Raw genomic sequence first — 18,250 nt, 5'->3', positions numbered from 1 at the left:
CCATACTGCCACACCGTACGTTAAAATCGGTCTGATTACCGATGTGTATAGCCAATGCGTGATTTTGGGTTGTAAACCCCATTTATTACCAATACCTTTTTTGCAAGAAAAGAGAGCTACAATAGCTTTTTTGACTCTTTCCTGTACGTTGCGTTTCCAATTTTGTTTTTTGTCTAAGACAAGAGCTAGGTATTTAGCCTCGTCTGAGAATTTTAATTGGATTCCTTTAATACAGAGAGGGTTGACAAATGGAATTTTGTATCTCTTGAAAATAAGACTAACTCGATTTTGTGTGGGTTAACACCCAGTCCACACCGATCAGCCCAAAGTATGAGTCTGTCCAAGGCATTTTGTAAGAGTTCTTTTAGGATATTAAGATGCTTTCCTGAAACTGCTATAGCAACGTCGTCCGCATAGGCAATCACTCTGAAACCCTCCGCATCCAGACTAGTTAGGATTTCATTCACCACTAGGTTCCAGAGAAGAGGGTATAGAACACCACCTTGCGGTGTCCCTCTACTAACGAATCGTTGCCCAGTTTTGAGTTAATTATTCTGCTAGTAAGCATTAAATGAATTAACTCCCGAAGCAAACTCTCTATGTGTCCACGTTGTTAAAGGCACCTTCGATGTCAAGGAAAGCAACCATAGTGAACTCTTTATCATGGAGGGAATATTCGATGGTGCGTACTAAAGTGTGTAACGCTGTTTCCACCGATTTACCTTTACAGTAGGCATGTTGAGACGAAGACAGAAGTCTTGTATCGATACGTGCCCTTAAATGGATATCAATCAATCTTTCCAAGGTCTTAAGAAGGAATGATGATACACTTATAGGTCGTAGATCTTTAGGATTGACTTGGGAGCATTTACCTGTTTTAGGTATAAAAACAACTTTAACTTCTCTCCATGCCGAGGAAACATGGACCAGGTAAAGACAGCTGGTAAAAACTTCCTCAAGGATTGGTTCAATTATATCAGAAGCCTTTTGTATTTCGGCTGGTATTATTCCATCTATTCCTGCAGCTTTAAACGGTTTGAAGCTGTTGAGAGCCCATTGAAGCTTATCCTTTGTGATCAGACCTTGTGGTCTGAAGCTTATACTTTGTTGTATTTGAACTTGAACTTGAACGTATAAAACTGTTGCAAGTTTCGGTATGAGAACTACCAGGGAAGTGAGTGTCCAATAGTAAGTTCAGCAATTCATTACTTGAATTTGTCCAGGAGCCGTCTGTATTTTTCAAGCAGCTTGGCATAGCTGGATTAGTTGAAAGAATTTTCCGTAACCTAGAGGCTTCAGAAGTTTCTTCCATCATGCCACAGATGGATCGCCAAGAAGATCGCTTGGATTTCCTTAGTGCCTTCTTGTAGATTCTTAGAGATTCTTTGTAGGACTTCCAATGAGAGGCTAGTCTTACAGCTTTGGCCCGGTTGAAAAGTTTCCTGCATTCCTTCCTGAGCGAGTCAAGCTCTAAGGTCCACTATTGTGGTTTCCTCTTTCCTCTTATGTGTATAAGTGGACAAGCAATTTCTAGCGATCTGTTCATAGCTGAGGTAAAGTCATTGACTTTGTTGTCAGGTTCGTTATCGTTAGAGGAAGGACTAGATAGTCAAGGTTCTAGTAAACTCTGTAATGAGTTCCCGTATGAAGCCCAGTCAGTTTTCCGATAGTTTCGAAAAGTCAATGGACTCGGGTTATCATCCACATTTATATTGAACTGGATATATCTATGATCAGAGAACGAGTGTTCTTTGGATACTTTCCAGTCCAAGATCATATGGTGTATACTATCTGAGACAAGAGTTATGTCTAAGACTTCTTGTCGAGTTTTAGTTATGAAGGTTGGTTCATTACCAACATTACTTACTAAGAGGTTAGTACCAAGAATATAATCAAAAAGAGACTCACGTCTGTCGTTGATATTCGTACTGCCCCATACAGTATGATGAGCGTTAGCATCGCTCCCAATAATTAGGCAGATCCTTTGCCTTTCCGCTTCAGCGACGACTTTCTCCAAGGTCTTTCCAGGGAGAGGGCCAAGGTGGTCATGTCCAAGATATGCCGATACCAGCCAGAAACTTCCTTTGGTTGTTTCCAGCCTAGCTACGGTGGTATCTCTGTCACTGGAACGATGGAGTAAAAATACATTAATGCTACGTTTCACTAGTATGTAAGATCTAGGTTCACCTTTATCTGTCACACAAAGTGTGTATAGTATCCAGGAGTCCTGAGTCCTCGAACAACGGATCCTACAATCCATGGCTCTTGGATCAGGACAATGTCTTCCCCGTTACTCGCCAGACGGAGAAGAAGTGAGGCCGGGGCCTTTATGGAGTGTTGGAGATTAATCTCTACTGTAACTGCAGCATTTTGGCTACAATTAGGCAGATCAACCTCCACCACTGTTTTGTTCTGATCCTCTGAGTCTGAGGAATAACCCAAGAGTTCGTCCTCGCTCAGAAGGATCATGTTAAGGTCGTCCTCAGTCTCCATTAAATATCTACGACTTTTGTAGAGGGTGCAATCGCGATTGGAGAGGACAAGGGTGCATCGTCACCCTCTGTTAGGAGAGAAGACGACGTCCCAGGTTCACCAACCGCTAGTTCGACTTCGGTAGTTTTAACACCAAGCAACTGTCAAAATTCAACTTAACCGCATGAATAAAATTTGTATCGTCTTATCTGATGAAAAACTTCGAAAAAATATTTGTCTATAATCTTTAAGACGTCTCTTAATTGCCACCAAAAAAACAGCCTGTAATTTAGAAAATATTTACGTTGATTTATGGATACACCTCCAAAATAGGAACCTCTACAATATCTTTACGACGCTCAATCGACTTTTATTGATTTCAAAAAATTTGAAATACTTAATGCTAACTTGACGTACATTTATGTTCTTAACGGAGTTAAAAAATATATAAAACAATTGTTTTTAAAAACCCATTTTTATTTCTCTCAAGTTGATCGAAAAACAAATAAATATAGTTTGGTTCACTGAGGCGTATACGCACTTTTTTTAAATAAGTTATTCCCATATTTTTGTACTGCATCGTTTTATGTCAAAGCTTAGTCCAATCGAATTATCAACATTTAAATTGTTGGTTGTAGCAATTATTGTAGTTGCATAATCCAATAATGATATAAGTAAGAGTAAGTAAAATATATATATATATAATATAGAGTACCCCTTGTTCTTTTTGGTAGTGCATGTTGGTTTAATTGTTTAAAAATGTTATTATTGTTGAATGTATATTTAAATATTTGTCTTGTTGTGTAATAAATTGCTTGTCTGTCAATCATTTCCTCATTTCACATACCAAAATATATTTTTATATTTTTATTTATTGTCTTAATTTATTTCAATTATTATTTTCTTTTGTTTTGATTAATTTTCTTTTTGTCTTTTGCATAAAATATTTTTTGATTAAAATAAAAATAGTTTGTATAAAAGTTATACTATCTTAGTTTTTCCTTTTTGTTTTCTTATTTATTTTCATTTTAAATCAACACCACTCAATTTCCAACCTGATGCCGCAACACACTTCATGGCGTCGCGTCGTGTGCATTTAATCAAAATTAAACACAAAAATTACAAACTGATTGCCTTCAATTGCTTAACTTAAAAAATGAAAATACGAACAACAAATTTTCAAACCAACGAAACAACAACTTTATGCCATGAAAACTGACAGGCTATTAAGCAGTGGTCCCGAATACGATGACAGTGATGACTTTAACCGCCGAATGAATGCAACAACAACAACGACGCAGACAACGCCGCCAACAACAACAACGACGACGACGACAAAGGCAGCGACACCAAGTTTAGCAACCGTGATTACAGGAGTCACCCATCAACAACATCTACAGCCTCCCCAAACGCCCCCGTTGCCCGTTCAATATACCTTGGGATTGGGAGTAGCTGCATTGACAGCAGCCAACTCGCAACATATGAATGGTTCAGCGGGAAATGGTTTAAATCACTCCTCATCTATCGCCGCCAATAATAGCGTCGCTGCCACCATCAACAGTCCTAATAGTGCTGTAACCACTGCAGCCGCTACCGCCACCGCCGCAGCCGCCACCATTACTCCAACTAACAACATAATCAGCAATAACAGTAATAATAATAACAAAAACAACAACAACATTAGTATCAATAGCAATAGTAGCAATAATAACAATAATGTCAGTGGTGGCGGAGTGATTGGGGGCGGCGGTGTCGGTGTCGGTGGCGGTGGTGGTGTCACTCGACTGGCATCGTCTCGTCGCCCCCAAATTCAAATATCACCAAGTGAACCACAAAAAACATCGCAATTACTAACGCTTACCATACACAAGGATGAAAACGGATACGGAATGAAGGTTAGTATTTACTTTTTTTTTTTTATTTTTTATTTAACTTTATTTTAATTGATCTTTAAATATTTTATTATTGAAATTTGTTTTAGAAATTAAAACTAAATTATGTTAATATTTATTTTTCGTTTAGCTCTTTTGTAAATTTAGTGAATGCAAAGAAAATTGTATCTATCCTGTAGACTGTATCCGGTAAAACCCGGCTTGTAGAATTAGTAATTTCTTTACTTTTTTTTGTTAAAATTTTTATTTGAGGCATTTTCAAAAATAGTTTTTTATATTAAATTTTTGTCCACATAAAATCTTTAAAATTGTAGCTAATTGTTTGGAAAGTTAAGCTAGTTTTATAATTTACAATTTAATACTTTCTTTTAGTTAAATTTTCTACTTAATATAAATTTTTGATAAATTTAGTGATATTCTCTTATCGAAAATGCGTGCTTTTTGTGTTGATGAACCTTTTCTTCCTTGGATTAGAAACAACCTTTCAAACCGTTCAATACAAGTTGAATTGGATGTTTTCAAATCTGAAACTCATGAGAATAAATGCTGGTGTCCCCCAGGGCTCTGTTTTGTCTCCGAATCTCTTTCATAATGATTCATAAAGGATTTTTTGTCTGTCACTTCTAATGTTCTAATCCATTATACTGTTTCGCTGACGACAGTACTCTTAGCTTTTCATATTAGTTTCTAGATTTCCATCCATGATGGATTTTGTATTCCCAAATTCTGTTAAAAAAAAAATATATAGCTTTGTAAAATAAATCAATCACGTGAACGAAGCGCATAGATCTGCCGAAAACATGAGCGTTTTTCGACAAAGTGTGCATCAGAATCTGAGGCAGTCAATTCCGCGTAGCTCACAAGAACCAAATTTGCTTTGTGATTTGGGCCTGCAATATACAAAATCGAACTGATCCAGGAACTAAAAGCAATTGACCATACGGAGACTTGTGTTTGCTAATTGCCTTTTGGAACAATTGGAAGTTAATCACAATTTTTGTCTAAAAATCATGTTTTACGATGAGGTCCATTTTTAGATGAATGGGTACGTGAATAAGCAAAATTTGAAGATTTTTGAAGAAAAAGCTTTGAAGTTTTAAATCTTGAATTTTAAATATTTACAGAAAATGTTTGTTCAAGTTGAAGGTTTTAAAAGCCTGTGAAAAAAAAAAACAAAACCTCAGGCATGGAAAGTGGCAACAATTGTTCCGATACCAAAACCAAACAAAGACCATTCCACTGTAGCTGGGTTTCGACCCATATCACTACTGCCTTGTCCTTCCAAAATATTAGATACAATTATTTCAAAACGCATATTCTGGCTCATCGAAAAAGACAAATTAATAGATAAAAATCAATTCGCTTTTAAAAAAGGTAGAAGTACCATCGACGCACTCCTGCATCTCGACTTTTTTATTTCGTCAAGTCTTTCTGAAAAAAATCACACAACCATCTTATCTATTGATTTGACCCAAGCTTTTGACAAGATCGGTCCACACATAATACTTAAACAGCTAATTGATTGGAAACTTGGTCCTAAAATTATAAATTATGTCAAATCATTCCTTACAAATCGAAAATTTCGAATAAGAACCAATTCAGTTCATTCACCTATCCATTGTTTAGCTAATGGTATCCCGCAAGGATCTCCCTTGTCAGTGGTTTTATTTATTGTAGCATTTAATGAGATAAACAAAATCGTTGATATCTACCCTGAAATCAACCACATCCTTTATGCTGACGATCTCATTTTGTTTTCAAAACATAAAAACCTCACAGAATTATCTTCAACTTTCTCAAATTTAATTTCAGATTTATCCAATTGGGGTAATTTTTCAGGATCAATTATTTCAACAGCCAAATGTGAAATTTTACATATTTGTCGTAAACATAAATGTCAAAAATCTATTGAAGGGGTTGCCCATAATAATATTATTATAAAAAATGTTAATTACTCAAAAATTCTTGGATTATTATTTGATTCTAGTTATATATTTAAGGAACATTGTTTATATATTAAGAAATGCCTTACTACCAGGGTTAACTTGATAAAGCTTTTAAGTGCAAAAAAATTTAACTGCAGTATTAAAACTATTATCTCAATTATTCGTTCCATTATTCTTTCTAAAATTGATTATGGGCTTCCGATTTATGGAAAATGTTCCAAACCAGTTTTGAATTTTATCTCTACACCATATCATGCAGCAATTCGAACCAGCATTGGCGCCTTCCGTACAACACCGATTAAAAACATTGTAGTTGAAACTGGACTTCCAAACTTGTTAGATAGAATCGATCTCCTCACATGGCAAATTTTACAAAAAATCAACTCACCATTCTCATCACCAATCTAAGACGATGCTATCAAGATATTAAAAAGGAAAAAAATACCAAAATATCCCTCAGCTCTTCTAAATGCCATCAATCATGTACCTAAACTTGACACACCTATCATCACTTCCAGAAAACAAATATGCAAATACCCACCTTGGTATTTTCATTGCGAAGCCATTGTTCCTATTTTTAACATCTATCCTAAGCTTAGCACCAATAAAGCTATATATCAATCCCTATTTCAAGAAATATCAGAGCAATATAAGAAACAGGGATGGCAATTTTTATTTTCTGATGCATCTAAGACCATAGACGGAACATCTTTCGCAGTTGTCAATGAAAACGGCATTATCATCACCAAAGGGTAACTGCAAAACCCCTCATCAATCTTTACAGCTGAAGCATTTGCACTACTTAAAGCAATCGAATCCGCCCTAAAACAAAAAAACTGTCATTTTCACTGATAGTTTATCAACCATTAATGCTATCAAAAACATCAACAACTATTCCACTATAATTATTGTCATACGTGACAAACTTATTGAAAAAAGGAAAAACCTTAAAATTGCCTGGGTTCCAGGACACATGGACATCGCTGGTAACGTTCTCGCTGACCTAGCAGCCAAAAAGGCTCATAAAGAGCCACTTTTCAATTTCTATTTTTTCAATTCCAAAGACTTTAAAAAACACTGCAATGCGACGATGAGATCTAACTTAAAAATCTCTTGGCTTGAGTATCGTCATCACTATTCCAAGATCAACCCAAACGCAGACAGAGCACTTTACCCTAGCGACAGACCTTCATCTTGGACCAAAAATTATATTCGGCTAAGAATGGGACATACAAAGATTACTCACGAGCATGTTATTTCAAAGCAACCTCCTCCATCATGCAACTTTTGTTCCCCCACCACACCCCTCACCATATCTCATATGCTACAATGTGACTACATCGACAGAATATCAAGGAATACATCCGGAAAACCCTTAACAGAACTTTTATCAATTACATCTAAAGATAACATAAAACTTATTCACGTAATTTTAGTTAAACTTAACTTAGAATATTTAATTTAAAACTTGAATTTTTTCAAATAGCGAAAAGCCCTGGTAGCTAACGCTTTATTAAATTATTGTTAGTAGAATTTTATTATGCTTTCAATAAATTATAATAATAATAATAAAAGCCAATTCCATGATTTTAATTTGAAAAGCATTTCTTCAGGCATAAGATTTGGAGTCAATCACGACATAAACCCGAAAAACTTAGTATTTGTCTTATTTTTTTGTTGAGTCTTTGAAGCTCTTATATCATTTTTTAAGCAAAACATGTTGTTGAGTGTTTTTCTGATTTGTATTATTTAAACAATTTTTAATATTTACCCACACAAATAAAATTTATGAAAAAAACCTTAAAAATATGTCAATAATAAGGTAAATTATTGAGAAGTGAAACTGATGCAAGGTTTCCAAAAAAAAAAGAGGATGTTGAGTGCAAGAAAGTTTTAAATTCAATTGACGCCCTCTATTATTTTGCGCAAACTAAAATAATAATTATATCAATTTCTAGCTTTTTAAATTCCTATGAATTGCAAACATTTTGTTTTTCTAGCTACAACCGTTAAATAAGTCAGGCGAAGAACATAATATGTACAAAAGTATTTGACTTCCAAAATTGCAGCTTTTAAAATAATTTACTGCGCAATTGATTTACTAACTTTTAAAGGTTATTTTTGTATTCCAATTAAAAGTTTCAAAAGTGTACTTTTGGATCCCCAAAGGCAGAAATCCAACTTTTTTTTTTAAATATTAATGTATTTTGGCAAGAAAGTTAGCTCGAAAGTGAGCTTCGAAGATCAAACAAAAAATGGGAATTTAAAAAAAAAGTATTTGCATGAATTTTTTAAAATTTCTATTATAAAAAATCCTGCCGGATTTTTTTGAAACTTCTCTCTGCACATTTCGATGTTTTAAATTCTTATACCTTTGAAAAGTTTTTTTTTTAAATTTGTAATCCTTCCAATGAAAAATGAATAAAATCAAAATGACTAGGTTTGATATCTAATTATGGAAAAAAACATTCAAACTCCATACGTACAAGTTGAAGACATATAGAAAACCACTAATGAATGGGGAATCAAAAACCGTGTTAAATTGAATGCTTCAAAAATTCTAGTCTGTCTCCTGTCGTTAAAGCGTAATCCACCATCGATGCCGCTACCAATGATCGGCACTTCCATCCAGGAAACTAATCAAATGTCAGTACCGGATATATGTATCACAGATCACTTCTTATGGAATTATCACATATTCGTATCACATGGCCAAAAATGCTGCAAGGTGCTTAGGATTTCTCCGACGATGCAAGAAATTGTTCATCCCTTCTCATCTGGCTGTAATTTACAAAGCATTCATTTGTCCAAAACTTGAATATAACTCACATTTGTATCTGGGCAGATGCTCCTTAAACAAGTTTCAAGTCTTTTAAATATGATCCAAAAAAGAGAGCTTTGAAAACAATAGGTGATAGAACTATAACTGAAACATTTACATCACTTGAACACCGCCGCAATGTTTCATTCCTTCCGTTGTTTTATATATATATTCTGTTCTGTCGGATAAGCCAATTGCATTCCAACCTCCCTCCCCCCAACAATCGAGCTGTAATGTTTGGATTTCCAGGAATGTTATCAGCTTACCCTTGAGCTTAATTTCGGACGTACTGTTAAGTATAGAAATTCTCTTTTTAACCGCACATCGAGAATGTGGAATGCTTTACCCAATTCTTTTTTTCCTCTTATTTTGTATTCAAAATTTTCAGACCAATGCGCACCAGTAGCTCCTCTTAAATCCTTCCCTATTTTCCTAACACTCGCACTGTGTCAAGGTCAACATGTCAAGGTTATTAATAACCCCTTAACTGCCTGTAGATTATACAAAAAATTGGACCTTTAAAAGGTCAGAGTTGAGAAATAATGATTACTTTTCGTAGTTAGTTTCAACTCTCAATTTAATAACAAGTAATTAGTTATTATTTGTAATTGTAATTAAAAAAGTATACCTATACATTTCAAATACTTTTATTTGTAATTATAAAAATAAACTAAGCAGTTACATGGAATTTAAAATTGTAATAAGTTTAAAAATGAAAACAACACACATAAAATAGCTTAGCATTTCAGGAAATTATTTTTTACATAGTATCGCGTAATGTAATTGACAAAAATATTTAATTACATTTTTAAGTAATGATTACTAGGCAAAGTAATCGTTACTGCTTTGTTGATCATTGCTTTTGCTTATAATAACATTTATGGAACTTATTTGCAATTAATTGAAGCTTTTCCATTAAATGTAATTAGTAATTAAAATACTTCAATTACATTTTAAAGTAATTAAAAAAGTGTATGGAGAATTACAATTACTTGTACTTAAATTGTTTGTTTTCATTTTTTCCCAACTGTGGTAAGAATAATGGAAAATCGAAAAGGGAAGATTTTTTTGGAACATGAGAATACCTTTTTACGGGGTAGGGTATCTTTGTGCATTTCAGTGTTGACGAAAATCAAATATCTGCTTAAATTGAGACATTTGGTAATCCTGCCATTCCATTACATCTATAGCATCGTCATCAAATTCCAATTTCTACTTAAAATTTAATACCCTCGACGACATTGGCATCAAATTAGGGTTTTAACCTTTAATGATTTTTTTTTAATAATGGCAACAAACAGAAAACTTTTCGCATAAAAACTTTAAGCTCCAGGAATTTATTTTAGTTCAAGGAAAATTGAAGCGAAAAACTTCTATTTTTCACTTTCTAACAATAAAAATTTCAAACAAGCCTATTATTCATTTACGATAAAAATGGTTCTATTTGCTGTTTCTCTAAAAAAAAAAGAAGATAATACAAAGTTATACATGTCTTATTTTATCATAGACGTCAAATTTAAAGTTCTGATGGTGACATTTGACATTTATATTAAGCAAGATTGTATGAGATCTTTTTATATTCTTTTGCAATCATCAATCACTCAAAGTAAATTGTTTTTAAATAAAGGGTTTTTCAAAAATGGCGGGTTGAAATCGTATTAACCAAATTATTTTTGTATTTGAAAGGCGTATATATGTAGTTTAAATCAGAACACATTAATTTCGATCAATGATCGTTTGATTCATTTTATTTAATTCAAATTTAAAGGTTAACACTTAAAGTTAGTTATTAATTATTTATTTAAGTTTAAAAATCCAAACATTGGTTTAATTAAATTTGTAAAAAATGTAATAAAAAAAGTATAACACACGTCTTTGCTTAAGCTTAACTGACTCGACTTTACATTGCGGCTTTTCCAATAAGAGTGATTTTTAAAGATTCAATACAAAGAGACAGAGCTGTAGTATGGACATTAGTATGGACATTAGTTTAACGGACGCAATGGAACTTCACTTCTTGGCTATACTTGGTTCCTACATTCGGCCGTCCTGCGTATTCGACCGACTCGGCGAATTATTTGCTTCTTCTTCTTCATCATCATCGTAATCATCTTCATCGTCATCATCGGATTGATAAATTTTCCAGGGTTTCATGTAATCAGCTGATGTTGATGTTACATTTGGGCCTTCGTGAACTCCAATCTTGCGGACTTCATAACGATCCTTTCGCTTAATCTTCGTTACTTCATATGGCCCATGGAACTTGGGACATAATTTAAGACCTGTCCCGAATTGCGTTCGTTGTATGGCCACAAGGTCATTGATTTTGTATTTGACAGATTCTTTTCTCTTGCGGTTGTAATGCTTTTTATTCTCTTCTTGTAGCTTTTCAATTTCTTGTCTGGCTTCTTTTCGATGTTCTTGACGGTTAATATCAAAATCTACTCGTATCTCCTCTTCTAGTATGTCTGCAAGTTTCAAATCTTCCTCGGTAAACATTTCAACTCCTGTTAGCAACATGAACGGTGTTCTTTTAGTTGATCTGGATATTGTAGAATTTAAGATTCGCTGAACTCGGCTTACGTGTTGATACCACTTAAGAGGCTGGTCCACAGAAAGTTTAGATAAGACTTCGATTATTATTTTGTTATACCGCTCAACCTGTCCGTTTCCTCTCGGGACGCCCGTCGTTACTAGATGGTGGTGTATATTTCGAGTTTGACAGTAATCTTTAAATAGGTTTGAAGTGAATGCTGAGCCCTTATCTGTAATTATTCGGTGGGGGTTTCCAAACACGTCGGCTTGTAGTTCCAGTTTCTTCAAAACTTCTTCGGATCCTGTGCTTTTGACTGGATGGATCCAACAAAACTTTGAAAAAGCATCGATAACAACGAATAAATACTTGTAACTTTTCGCCGTCGAGGGTAAGGGTCCAACATGATCTAGATGGAATGTGTGGAGGGGTACGTCCATTTTGTCTACTGGATTTAGAAATCCTTCCTGCTTGCCGTTTTTCTTAGAAGCAAGAATGCAACTAATACAACTTTCTGCAACGCTTTTTACCAACTTGGACAATTTTGGAATGAAATAGTCTCGCCGAAGTAAGGCTTCTACTTTACGTGTGTTAAAATGACCTTGTTCATGAGCCTTCTTTACCACCTGAGTTCGCATGCACTTTGGTACCACCACCAGATAATCACCATCGATGCATTTGTACAAGACTCCACCCCGCACAACATAATCCTCGAATTCCTCAGACGAATCCAAAACTTTAAAAATCGTCTTACAAAAATCATCTTTTTCTTGTCCTTTCTTAACTGAGTGTAGCACGCCGTCTTCCACAACCAATGCCACCGGATACCTGCTCAAGGCGTCTACATGCTTCATCGAACTCCCAGGTCGATGATGTATTTTGCAATTGTATTCTTGCAACTGTATAGCCCAATTTGCTACTCTGCTATTTAACTCTTTTTTGTTCATTGTTTGTTGAAATGCTTTGCAGTCTGTGTAAATGACGAATTCCAATCCTAACAGATACACCCGTAGCTTCTTAAGAGCCTTAACAATGGCTAAAACTTCCAATTCATAGCTGGTATATTTCTTCTCTGATGCTAATGTCTTGTAACTGAGGAAAAATACTGGGTGGTAGAGATTATCATCCCCTTTTTGCAACAAAATCGCCCCGTATCCTTCTTTACTCGCATCTGTGTGTAACTGTGTCTCGTGATTAGGGTTGAATAGTTTTAAAACAGGTTCTTGGCATAACTTTTCCTTTAACTGTAAAAAAGCTAACTCTGCCTTTTCGTTCCAAGAGAACTTGTAATCCTTTCTTGTCATATCTGAAAGTGGTTTTGCTATGAGGGCGTATCCTTGTATAAACTTCCGAAAGAAACCTGTTAGGCCAAGAAAACTCATTACATCCCTGACGTTCTTTGGCGTCGGAAACTTGTTCACAGCAAAAATCTTTTCCTTAGATGGTTGAATGGTACCTCCTTCAATAATGTGGCCCAAGAATGACACTCTTTTTGTTAAAAACTGGCACTTACTCCAATTTATGATAAGGCCGTGTCTGCTACACAGCTCCAAAACAGTTTTAAGTAGCTCAATGCACTCTATTTCAGATTTTGCCATGATGATGATATCATCCATGTAAATTCGAATTTTTCCTTCTCGAATAAGATGTCGAAAAATGAAGAGAATGAGACGTAGGAAAGCTGACGGTGAGTTGCATAAACCAAATGGAGCTTTGTTGAACTCATATTGTCCATCCTCGGTCACAAAAGCTGTATATTTTCGACTTGATTCCTCGATGGTTACATGGAAAAATCCATTTTTTAAGTCGAGTGTAATGAAAACTGTAGCATCGTGTAGGTTTTGAAGAGTTTCTTCTGAGTTTGACATCGGAAACCGGTCTCGAATTACCTTACGATTCAGCGCTCTGTAATCGATACAAAGCCTTAAGCTTCCGTTCTTCTTCTTTACTAAGACAACTTGGCTAGCGTAAGGAGAGGAACTCTCTCGAATTATACCCTCTTTAAGCCACTCTTCTATTTGCATCTGTACGATTTTCTTCTCCGGTATACCTAATCGTCTTGGGTATCTATGAACTGGGACTTCATCTTCCAATATAATCTTCATTTCAGGTCCTTGAACTTCGCATTTTGTAGGTTTGTATGATTGTATCATATTTTCTATCTCGGTTCTAAGCTCTGGCTTTGATATTTGTTCTAAACTTTCAGAGTATAAGTCATCTTGGTAATTGATAACGTTTACATGTGCCAAAAAATTGTGTTCTTTATTTGATTTAAAAATAATTGGTTTACCGTTTTCAATGGATAGTGAAGCATTTTTAAAAAAAACTTTGCCAATAAGTATATCGACGTTAAGCCAGTGGTTGGGGACTACGTGACATTTAATACGATACGATTCAGAATCTATTACGGCATCAATCCAGACTGCCCCTAGTGTGACCTTACTGTTTTGTGCGAATCCTACCACGGGGATACCTGGCTCTTCGAACTGTTCAAAGCCTAGCTTATTCTGCAAAGACTTTTGTATTATGTTGATGTCGCTTCCTGTATCTATTAGGCCACTGTAAACTTGACCACCTATATTTACTTCGACTTTGAAATCTGGCACATTTATTAATTTGACCTCTTTACCTTCTATCTTTTTTGGACATTTTGGAGCGATGTGCCCGAACTCGTTACAACGGAAACACCTCGATCCCTTCGACTTATCTGGGCAATTGTAGTGAACATGGGACACACTGCCACAGTTTGTACAACGCTTAGGCTTTTGTATAACATTTTCATGTTTTTTCCAACTACTTGAACTTTGTTGAGCCTTGTCATTCTTCTTTTCTTTCATTTGATCGTCCTTCATTTTTTCATAAGACTTCATATTCTGTTTCAACTCATCAAGCGTTCGTGACTGATATAAGACACCCTTGTTCACAGCATCGTCTGGAATACCACTGATTATGTACCCAATAAGATATGACGTGTCTACTTTTCCCTTACTCGAGATCTTTTTAAGTCTGTAAAAGTATTCAAGATACGATTCTTTTGCCTGTTTCTTGCATTCTGCTAATAATCTGTGGACATTTTCAGTTTCCTTATTCCCAAACTCTTTCTTAAGCAATTCAGAAAGCAACTTCCAAGAACATATACCCGATTCAGCTTCCACAGCTAATCTACCAGCCCCAACAAGCAACCGACGTGCATAAAGATACTTCTGCACATCATTCCAACAACAAACCGCCGCAACATCTTCAAAATCCGACAACCATGTTTCAACCTCCTTTGACTCCCCATCGAACTTTTCCAACGACTCCTCAACGTCCTTAAATTGGTAGTTATTTACTACAGGTTTTGCTTCATCAGGCATGGTTTTATCAATTGTTGAATCTAACCCTTTTAAAACAACGTGTTCTGAACTATTTTGCGAGGAACCTTCGGCTGTAACTGGACTATTTGTTTTATCCCTGTCTGTAGCAATACCAGAAACGATTGGCTTTTCTGATTCCGACTCGGAAGTGTCACTACAACTGTTATAATTATCTGTGTCATCAATTCCAGGTTCAATAATGAGAGAACGTATCCTTTGTATCAGATCAGTTTTTAAATTATATCTATAGGAAAGATTATGGGACTTAAGAATAGTTTGGAGCTGCTTTGTGGTCAAAGATTCGAAATCTTCAGGAACTTTCATTAATAATGCGAGCAAAAACAGTGATTGTGGTTATTTGTCATCTACTTAAATATTTGTTTAAAAAATATGCAGACTACAATACTAATTAGAAATACTACAAATATGTTCATATGATTTTAGGGAAAATTGCATGCATATGATAACCGTAAATATATGGAACGAGCTCACCGGTATTTCGCCTTGCGGTTGAATTTTTGCTATATACAATGCACGACTTCTCTACAAGTTCCCGTTCGTTTTTATGCACAAATTTCTCTCTTTTCTTGGCACATGTTACTGTAATTTTTTTTTTTGCTGTTTTATACCACTAACTAATAACTTTTCGATTTTTTTTTTACAATTTTCTTAACTTTTCTTTTAACTTTTCTTTTAACTTTTCTCTTAACTTTTATTTTATCTTTTCTTTTAACTTTTCTTTTATCTTTTCTGATTTTTCTTTTGACTTTCTTATCTCATCTTAACAATTTTCTTTTATTTTAACTTTTCTTTTATCTTTTCACTTCACTGATATGCATTTAATATTAGGTAAATTGCTTTTTTTTTTGACCACGACGCGTATGCATTCGAAAAACTTCTGACACCATGTAGTTTAAATCAGAACACATTAATTTCGATCAATGATCGTTTGATTCATTTTATTTAATTCAAATTTAAAGGTTAACACTTAAAGTTAGTTATTAATTATTTATTTAAGTTTAAAAATCCAAACATTGGTTTAATTAAATTTGTAAAAAATGTAATAAAAAAAGTATAACACACGTCTTTGCTTAAGCTTAACTGACTCGACTTTACATTGCGGCTTTTCCAATAAGAGTGATTTTTAAAGATTCAATACAAAGAGACAGAGCTGTAGTATGGACATTAGTATGGACATTAGTTTAACGGACGCAATGGAACTTCACTTCTTGGCTATACTTGGTTCCTACATATATGCCATTAAGAGTGTAATATGAATACTTACGGTGGCACGGAATGGTCCAATTTTCAATGGATCTTCCGCATAGATTCGGTTCGATTAGAGAGATGGCCTGTGTTATGTTCACCTTTAGGGCATCGGTCGATTGTGTTTTTTTTTATTTGTATAGAACTGCGACTTTGAAGTCGCCAGGAAAAAGTCTAGCGGCGTCAAATGGTATGACCTTGGTGACCAATTCACATCACCCCTGCGAGAGAGAACCTTACCTCAAATCGTTCATGCAAAATGTCAATCATGGCGTTTGCTGTGTGGCACGAAGTGCCTTCCTGCTGGAAGCACATGTCCTCTGGGTCCATTTGGTTCAATTTGGGCCAAAAGAAATCAGTTATCATCATTATGAAGCGTTGGCTGTTGATGGTGACCGCCTCACTAACGTCGTTTTCAAAAAATACGGACCAATTACACCGCCCGGCCCAAAATCCAAAACAAATGGTAACTTTTTGATAATGCATTATCACCTGGTGAACCTTGCGTGGGTTGGCGTCGTCCCATATACAACAACTTTGCTCGTTAACACATCCATTCATCCAAAAATGCATCTCATCACTTCACTATAGATGATTTTTCGTCGAAAATCGGAGTCCTCTTCCAAACGATTGGAATCCCAGTCAGCGAACAAACCGCGTTGTCTGGGTCAGTTAGATCTTGTACGGGTGCAGGCCCAAGGCCCGGCGCATAATTCGCCAAGTTGAAATTTGCGAAAGGCCTAGTTCTTGTGCACGATGAAGAATAGACTGCCTCGAATTCTGCTGTACACTTTCACGAACCGCGGCGAAATTCTCGTTCTCGAACGATCTTGCGTTCCTTGAACGGTCGTCTCAAATTTGACCACCAAACGTTAAAGAGTCGACTGTGAAGGGCCACCACGTCTACCGGAATATGGGCGCAATGCGCGCAATCGTGTAAATTGCCATGATGATTTGGCATAAACAACTGAATAATAAACAAAAGATTTGACAGATGTCACCAACACAAAATGGCCGCCACTGGTCACCAAAATATTCCCGCGGCAATTGAAAAACCCTTTACATATCCTATTTGTTGTTTCTTTTTAAAAATAAGATGATATTATGATATTATGTCAGTCTCATTTTATCATTGATGTCATTTGACGGTGACATTTGACTTTTTATGTTAAGAAACAAAAAAAATTTGGCAACATCAGAAAATAATAAGAATAATAAGAAGATTATATAAAATATTTGTATATTCTTTATCGTATATCAATCAAAGTTAAAGGTTTTTAAATACGAAGTTTCATTTTGGGCACCTGTCACTTTTGTAGCTGTCATCATTTAAAATTTCACAAATGAAAACTTATTCATTAGACTTAAAATTTAAATTGTTAAACTTCACTACAAAAATGGTGAACATTTTGCAGACAGTTCGTAAAACTAAAACTCTTTTAAGTCGGTGGCGTGAAGGTGGGCTTTAGTAAAACAGATGGACAAATTTGAGAACTCAAGCTGGGCGATTGCTATAAAATTCGCGACTTTGTTCACTGGCTCCTTGAGATGCTTTAAAATTATGTATATTGTAATAGCTGATACCATTTTCCAATAACAATAAAGTAAAAATTTGATTTCTCCTAAAAAAGTAAAGTTCACCAATCGTGGCTGGCTTGTTGGCATAGACCATAGACTTTACGTATCCCCGGAGGAAATAGTGTAACGGCGTCAAATCGCAAGACTATTTCGTCAGTCCATATCACTCAAAAATATTCGGTTATCATTGAACGTTAGCGATCCCCATTCACAGTAACGTGCCGGCCTTGATCATCACTAAAGAAGTACGGCCCAATGACGCCGCTGGCCCATAAACCACACCAAACCGTAATTTGTTCGGGGTGCAATGATGACTCATGGAGTATTTGTGGATTGCTGCCTGACCAATACCGCATACTCAATTTAATCTTATAAGGATGTAGGCC

At 35.4% G+C, this 18,250-nt stretch overlaps 1 protein-coding gene across 2 annotated transcripts in view; it reads left to right on the top strand.

Annotated features, from left to right (window-relative positions):
- The window catches only part of LOC129949975 (uncharacterized), a 462,937-nt gene that overhangs the window by 107,417 nt on the left and 337,270 nt on the right, over positions 1–18,250 (top strand). For both annotated transcript variants that reach the window (XM_056061748.1, XM_056061732.1), the window contains exon 3: positions 3,695–4,367. In XM_056061748.1, coding sequence (XP_055917723.1) covers positions 3,695–4,367 — 673 coding nt within the window. The remainder of the gene's footprint in view (positions 1–3,694; positions 4,368–18,250) is intronic.

This window comes from Eupeodes corollae, chromosome 1 (genome assembly GCF_945859685.1).
Source record: "Eupeodes corollae chromosome 1, idEupCoro1.1, whole genome shotgun sequence".
Classification (NCBI taxonomy): Eukaryota; Metazoa; Arthropoda; class Insecta; order Diptera; family Syrphidae; genus Eupeodes; species Eupeodes corollae.
The sequence above is the reverse complement of the archived record's forward strand: the minus strand, read 5'-3'. Positions and strand labels throughout refer to the sequence as shown.